This window comes from Canis aureus, chromosome 6 (assembly GCF_053574225.1).
Source record: "Canis aureus isolate CA01 chromosome 6, VMU_Caureus_v.1.0, whole genome shotgun sequence".
In the NCBI taxonomy this organism is placed as follows: Eukaryota; Metazoa; Chordata; class Mammalia; order Carnivora; family Canidae; genus Canis; species Canis aureus.
Window position 1 is genome coordinate 55,735,805 of NC_135616.1, and position 7,807 is coordinate 55,743,611.

At 40.1% G+C, this 7,807-nt stretch overlaps 1 protein-coding gene across 7 annotated transcripts in view; it reads left to right on the forward strand.

Annotated features, from left to right (window-relative positions):
• Positions 1-6,334, forward strand: part of DARS2 (aspartyl-tRNA synthetase 2, mitochondrial) — a 29,009-nt gene extending 22,675 nt beyond the window's left edge. For 6 of the 7 annotated variants that reach the window (XM_077901724.1, XM_077901723.1, XM_077901722.1 and 3 more), the window contains 4 exons: positions 1,659-1,877; positions 2,094-2,204; positions 3,748-3,823; positions 4,811-6,334. In XM_077901724.1, coding sequence (XP_077757850.1) covers positions 1,659-1,877; positions 2,094-2,204; positions 3,748-3,823; positions 4,811-5,025 — 621 coding nt within the window. In that variant the 3' untranslated portion in view covers positions 5,026-6,334. Of the gene's footprint in view, positions 1-1,658; positions 1,878-2,093; positions 2,205-3,686; positions 3,825-4,810 lie in introns of those variants that run through there. The other variant, XM_077901726.1, reaches the window with a different exon arrangement.
• Positions 6,335-7,807: the final 1,473 nt, after the last annotated feature.

Sequence of the window (7,807 nt, forward strand, 5' to 3'; positions counted from 1 at the left end):
TATAGCTATGGTGTCTAATTAGTGCTTTATCAAGTCCATTCTTCTAATAATGTGCTATTGTTTCATTGTTTCTTCCAAAGGAAAAGTTTCAGAGTTCCGTTTCAGTGCTAAATGTAACCTACTGTCAGAGCTGGCCGGCTGGCTTAGTTGGAAGAGCATGCAATCTTGATTTCAGGGTCATGAGCTCAAGCCCCATATTGGGTATAGAGATTACATTAAATAAATAAAATTTTTAAAGATATCTTTTAAATAAGTAAATTAAGTAAATGTAATTCCCTGTCTTTCCCCTGCAATACTGAAATAAAGAAAGCTATTTAATTACAAATTTATTTTGATACCATAGTCATGTTTTTAATGAACTCATTTATCAACATTAGTTTCTAATACCACATGAACAGTGCTGATAAACTTGCTGCGGAATGCACCAGTTCATTACTTATAAAAGAGCTTGGGATTTTGTATTATATGAATATCCTGCTGCAAACTCATTTGGTCATTCCACTTTCCCCTAGTATGAGGTTGAAACTGCTGGTGGTGTTCTCTGAGGAAGATACCGTTCAAATTCCTACTAGGATTCCTTGAAAGAACTGGAAACCAGACTTACAACGAATAGCATTAGCATTCTGAATATGTCACAGTTCAAGTATCCTGTGTGGATATTTTATGTAAGCTAGAGGAAGCCATCAAATGATATTCAGTACATGTCTCCAGGCCTGGTTTCCATTCTGACAGCCCCTTCTCATGGAAGATCTGCATATTGTAGTACTTAGCACTTAGTAAGCTAATTGTTTGCTCAGCATGGTTCTGAGTATTTTGTGTAGATTAATTCATTTAATACTCATGCCAGTGGTATTGAGAGAAGGACTGATACAGTTACTATTCTAAGATAAAACTGAAGCACTAAGATTAGAATTTGCTCACACAACAGTGAGGCAGTGGCGGAACCACGTTTCTAACCTATGAAGTCTGGCTTCAGAAGTCACCTGGGTGGCACAGTAGTTGAGCATTTGCCTTTGGCTCAGGTTGTAATCTCAGGGTTCTGGGATTGAGTCCCACATCGGGCTCCCTACAGGGAGCCTGCTTCTCCCTCTGCCTGTGTCTCTCTCTGTGTATCTCACGAATAAATAAAGTCTTTAAAAAAAAGTCACTCTTAAACAAACCTCTCATCTGTACTGTCCCTCTAATAATAGCCAACATTTATTGGATATCAGCTATGTGCCAGGCACTCATTAGAGCCTCAAAATACCCCACAGAAGAAGTCAGGAAAACAATCCCATCAGAGCTGCCGTAATGGCACCGCACATGTCCTATCTCACTAGATCTTCACAACAGCCTTTTGGAGTAGATCTGCTTATCTAAACTATCCTATGGAAAAGGGTGCAGAGAAGCAAGTCAGTAGCCAAACTGGAGATACAGCCAGGTCAGGCAAGCTCAGGTACCTCTGCCCAGTCACTGTTACCAAATCGTCACCTGGTCTACCCAGTGTGATGGTCATTGTCAACCATGTTTCAATCCCATCATCCTCCGATCTTTGTCCCCCAAGAGGCCCAGAGTATCTCATCTATTAATTGTCTAATCCCTTCTCAGAGGACAGCCCAGCTGGAGAGTCCAGCTTGTGTCATAACGGTTAAATCAATGTTTGCATCTTCTGTTGGCAGTGCTCTGTGCTGGGAAAATTAAGACTGGAATGTGCTGACCTTCTAGAAGCAAGAGGATTGGTGCTTCGTGACCCAGCTCTCTTCTCTTTCCTTTGGGTTGTGGATTTCCCACTCTTCCTTCCCAAGGAGGAAAATCCTGAAAAGCTGGAGTCAGCCCACCACCCATTTACTGCTCCTCACCCCAGTGATGTCCAGCTCCTATACTCCGAACCTGAGAAGGTACCATGTCTGTACTTCCAAATAAAAAGGAAATGTGGCAACAAAGCCAGAGGCATTCAGATTTCACAGTCTGACCCAGTTCTGGAAGCCTCAGAAGAGATGGTCAGCTTTGAGCCCATAGTTAATACATAGTCTCTGAGTAGCTGCAGTGACTTCAACCTGTAGAACAGAAACTTAGAAATTTTCTCTAATGTAAAGGCTCTGTGAATCTTCTAGGTCCGTAGCCAACACTATGACTTGGTTTTAAATGGCAATGAGATAGGAGGTGGTTCTATCCGAATTCATGATGCGGAGCTCCAGCGTTACATTCTGGCAGAGTTACTAAAGGTAACATCATCTTCTAACCTGTTTGGTTTTTTAACCAAAGTATCTGTTGTTTTAGCTGGCATTGGTGGTATAATAATGAGCATAGCTGCCTTCCAGAATGTTTGTGGGGTTTTTTTCAGTTTGTTATGAATGAAGGATTGACTAGATACAGAGTAGTGTTGGCTTGTCTCTCTACCTTTAGTGTAAGACTGAAAAGTAAATGACCGTAATAGCCGTTTATTAGTGCTATTTGTGCCAGGCACTAAGTTCTTTATACGCACTGACACATTTAATCCTCACAATTACTTTTTGAGATAAATACCCTTATTCTGCCCATTTCAAAGATGAGTGACCGAGGCAGATTAATTAATTTGCCCAGAGTCACACAGCACAGAAGTAAACTGAGCCACTATTTGAATCCAGGTCAGTGGCTCTCCAGCCCGAGCTTCTAACTTCTTAACCACCACCCTGCACAAAAATGATGCAGTCAGAAATGCATGGAAATGATGATGCTAGAGAAAGGGCCAGATTTAAAAGAATTTTGTATCATTTAATAGGGGCAGGGAGGTATTTTAATGATAGTGGGATAATTGGAATTTTAAAAAGAAGAGTCTCTACAGATACATGCTTTAAGAATCTGCAGTTTCTTGATGATTCCAAAGAAGGTCAGGATAGATTTCAGGAAAGAAAACATCCAAGAAAATCTGATCCTGAGAGATCATTTTGCCATATTAACTAACAGGTGGGAGGTAGGGTGAAAGAACTTTATTTGAGAACAGGATTGGAAAAATCAAACCCCAAACTCCCTGTCAGCTTTAAGGACATTGCGACCTCCCTTAACTTCTCTCCTCCCAACTTGAGGCATCCAGTCTTCAGTTTCCAGCCGATTTTCTTCCTTCCTTTAATTGTTAAGCTCATTTAAGAGTCAGTGAAAATTCATTGCTTCTGCTTCTTCCCTACCACTGGTGGTTCTCCGCCCTGCTGCACATTAGAACAGAATCAAGTGGAAAGTGTTAAAAACAAAAAACCACCCCACTACTCCAGATCAATTAAATAAAAGGCTCTAAGTGTGAGGCCTTAGCATTTGTTCCTTAAAAGCTCCCCACTTGTTTCAGATCTGTAGCCTGGTGAGAGAACCATTGTCAGGTACATTTTCAGCATATCCACACATATTGCCCCACATAAGTTAACTTGCACAGCCACCAAAGAACAAGACTGTTCTTGGCTCCCAAGATGTCCTACCTTCCTCTTCCCTGCTTAATAATGTTCTCTTCCCTTGACAGGGAAGAGATAGTGATAGGACAGTTTCCTACCTCTCTGAGCCCACATCTCCATGTCCTTGATTGGTGTTACTCTGTTGGCATTATCAGTATAATCCTGGCTACATTTACTGAGTGCCAGGCATTTCTCTGCATGTTTTAATATCTGGGACTTGCCCTATTCTCTTGCTAAACTATAAACCTCCTAAGATATTTTTAATTCATCTGTTTTTTTTCCCTTTAGCACCGAAGCTTACCAAGGACCCTCAGTGTATATTCAAATTGAATTATGTTTTGAATTTCAGGAAGATGTGAAATTGCTTTCCCATCTGCTCCAGGCTTTAGAATTTGGGGCACCCCCTCACGGAGGAATTGCCTTAGGTAAACAACTCTCCTTTTCCAAGCTAAATTTCATTCCATAGTCCTGTGTCTCCAATTTGGGCTCAGTTTACAAGCAAGGGCAGAGAAGGAGAGGAGAGGGTAAAAAGGATAGGGTTCAAGGAACCCAAGAATTCTAGAAGAATTTAAGTTTATATTTTCATTTTGTTATTTCGTTGATACAGGTTTAAAATGCATTTTACTGGTTAAAGGTAAAACTTGACTGATAATTTGCGTTTGAAAGATTTCTTAATAGAATAAAACTTCAGTCTTAAGTCAGTATTGCTCAGATCCCTGGGGGCTCATAGATGCATTCATAGGAGTCTGGAAAGCACAGCTCCCAAGTATTCAGCTTGTGTGAAAGTAGGAATATGCCAGTGCCCTTCTGCTGTGGTTGCTCACCTTGCTTTTTTTTTTTTTTTTTAATCAAACATGGAAGAGTGTGAGAAATTTTCAGAAGCTCACCTAGATTGTAGGTCCTCACTAGCAAGGGCTTTTTTTTTTTTTAAACAATTTTACTTATTTATTCATGAGAGACAGGGAGGCAGAGACATAAGGAGAAGCAGGCTCCCTCCTGGGAGCCTGATGCAGGACTTGATCCCAGGACCCCAGGATCACAACCTGAACCACCAAAGGCAGACGCTCAGCCACTGAGCCACCTAGGTGCCCCACCAGCCTGGGCTTCCATCTGTGTTCTTGGAGTACCCTGCACAGCACTTGATTTTTGTCAACCTTTAGAAAACCCTTGCTAAGGACTTATTAATTGCTGTGACTTAATTTGAGCCTATAAATATCCTGAGCATTTTTCTAGAATAAGATAGAAAAGAACCTTTCAGACAGACAGAAGTTCCCTTGAAAAGGCAGGAAACCCTGCTTTGCTACAGCTTGTTAAAGACTTCTATTTAAAAGTTCTTTACAACCTTTGTGGAAAAGTTCTCACACCAGCCTTAGATTACATTCTCATCTGTTACCTTTGTATTTTACTTCCAGGGTTAGACAGACTGATCTGCCTTGTCACTGGAGCACCAAGCATCAGAGATGTCATAGCCTTCCCTAAGTCCTTCAGGGGGCATGACCTCATGAGCAATGCCCCAGATTCTCTCCCTCCTGAGGAACTAAAGCCCTATCATATCCAAGTCTCCTGGCCAGCAGACTCAGAAGCAAAAAAGAGCTCATTGAATCAGCCATACTGTCCAGAAAGTTGAGCTTTTGGGTTTCGTCTGCATTGCTTCCTGAGGCTAAAAACAGACGCGGACTTCTGCCAGGGGTCTGATAAGCAGGTCATTAGGTGGGAGGAATCCAGACCATGTTCTCACCACAATTAAGAAACAGAAGGTATCCGATTTTGACTTGATAACATGCATTATTAGGATTTTTGGGGACTTTTTTTTCAGTTTCTGTTATTTGGAGAGGTGTGAAAATGATCCTTTGTCTGAATAATATACTAGCTTAGTGTTTTCTCATCATGTTTTTCGTGCTTGGATAGTAGATTGTTCACTTAAGACAGAAGTAATCAGACCATGTGAAATGTGGGGAAATGCTTGCCCTTTAGACTAGTCAGTTGTTGGAGGGGTCAATTCAACCACCCTCATCAAGAGAGTCTACAAATTAAGCTAGATAGTGACCTTTCAACTATTAGCATAATATAGTAAGAAACATCATGATATAATGCAAAAAAAAAATTACTGAAATGAAGTCACAGAATCTTAGCGTTTCACCTTGAGGAAGTTACATAAGCCTCCTTTCCTGCTTATATGAAACGGAAACACTACTTGCTCTGGCTACCTCACGGGGCTCTCCTTGCCAGAGCTAGAGAAAATGATGTATATGAAAGGAAATGTAAGTGAAAAAGCTTTGAAAAACTATAAAGCATTGTACAAATGTAAGATAATGGTATCATTTATCTGTAAACAGATACAAGTATATCTATGTATCTTATAGCCTAAGATTAAATAAAACTGATATCTAATAGTATAGGAAAAACAGTAATTTTATTAATTAGCTTTCTATTTATGTTTCTTTTTTTTTAATATTTTATTTATTTATTCATGACAGACACAGAGAGAGAGAGAGAGAGAGAGGCAGAGACACAGGCAGAGGGAGAAGCAGGCTCCATGCAGGGAGCCCGATGTGGGACTCGATCCCGGGTCTCCAGGATCATACCCCGGGCTGAAGGCGGCGCCAAACCACTGGGCCATTGGGGCTGCCCTCTATCTTTAAAAATAATTATTGGGGTGCCTGGTTGGGTCAGTGGATAGAACATGCAGCTCTTGATCTTAGGGGTGTAAGTTCCAGCCCCACATTGTATGTGAAGATTACTTAAAAATAAAGTCTTTAAAAAATAATAAAACAATAATAATCCCTAAATAGCATTTCTCCTCAATCATAAGTAATTGAAAATACTGATCTTGGGCCAACCTCAAATATATAGAAAAGTGAACACCGACTATTGTAATTTTCTTACACATTCTATGACATAAATAAAATTTATACTTAATCATTATGAAATGAGAACTAGGCCTTAATTAATGAAAGTGTTCTTTTCTCCTTTATCTTCACTTTTGCCTTGACATTCTTTTGAAGTATAATTTCTAAGTACCAAGTATCAGTCTATATCCTTGCCTAGTTTTCTTAGTGTTCTAAGCAAAACAATCCTTTAGTTGTTTCTATTTGAAAATAAAATCAGCTTTCCTTCCGGTTTTAATCCGGTTTTAATCTCTTGCTCAGTAGACCAAGAAGAGTGTGAATGTTTCTCACTGCTGCAGAAAAGTGGTTCACCGTTAGGTGGAGATATTTTCTAAGTCCTTTTTTTTTTTTAATTTGTTTTTATTGAAGCTCGATTTCCCAACATACAGTATATCACCCAGTGCGTCATCACGTCAGGTGCCTTCCTCAGTGCCCGTCACCCAGTCACCCCATCCCCCCGCCTGCCTCCCCTTCTACTACCCCTTGTTTCCCAGAATTAGGAGTCTCTCATGTTTTGTCACCCTCTCTAATTTTTCCCACTCATTTTTTCTCCTTTCCCCTATAATCCCTTTCACTAATTTTTATATTCCCCTGTGCAAGTGAAGCCATGGTATTATGCTGAGTGAAGTAAGTCAACCGGAGAAGGACAATCATAAAAAGTAAGTCCTTGAACCTAATCTTCCCATCTGTGAGTATACTCTGGAGCGAGAAAATTCTTGCTGGCAGGGCCTTCCTGGTGAGAAAGGGTATCCAAGTCTGTCTACCCTTTCTCGGTGGAGAGAATTTGTAGAGATACCATTTAACAGTTGGGGAAGTGGAGTTTACTTCCATATATCCCCTGTGGGATAAGTGTAATTCACTGTTGATTGTGGGAAGCCTGATTCTGACTAAAATGTTGTCTTTCTATCCTGGAAATGAGAGTTCCAGAAGACACTTAAAATCCAGAGAATATATTCTAGGCTATAAATACCAAAGGCTACCAGTCCTCAGAAGTCAAACAGTCCTATGTTTCAAAGACCTGGTCATTTTGGGCATCACTTGGCTTTTCACCAGTCTTGCCTCTCTGGGGAAAAAAAACAAAATGCTTATTCTGAAATCCAAGGAAAAGTCACTATTTTAATCTTTATGAGTGGGGGTGAAATTTTAAATTGTCTTTTCTCAAAAATTAAGGAACTACTTAAGTTGAAAATAAAACAGCCAAGACTTTGAAAGGCACAGTGTGATCATACACCAGACGCTGAGTTTATTTCAAATCCTATTTCCCCACTTTCCTAAGAAAGTTCCTAAGAAACTTAGATTTATCCTGTGTTTCAGGTTTCAAAAACATGGTAAGCCAGTGCCAGCTACAACGTCAATAGTTATTTTTATTAGCTTCAAGAGAGCTTTGTCTTATGAACAATATTTCCTTTTTGGGAACAGATTGTCAGATGATGAGTACGATGGGATCACTTTATGCTCTTGGGCTTTCCCTGCATAAAATGATGCATCTATCCAACTACTCCAGTATTCCCTTCTCCAAAG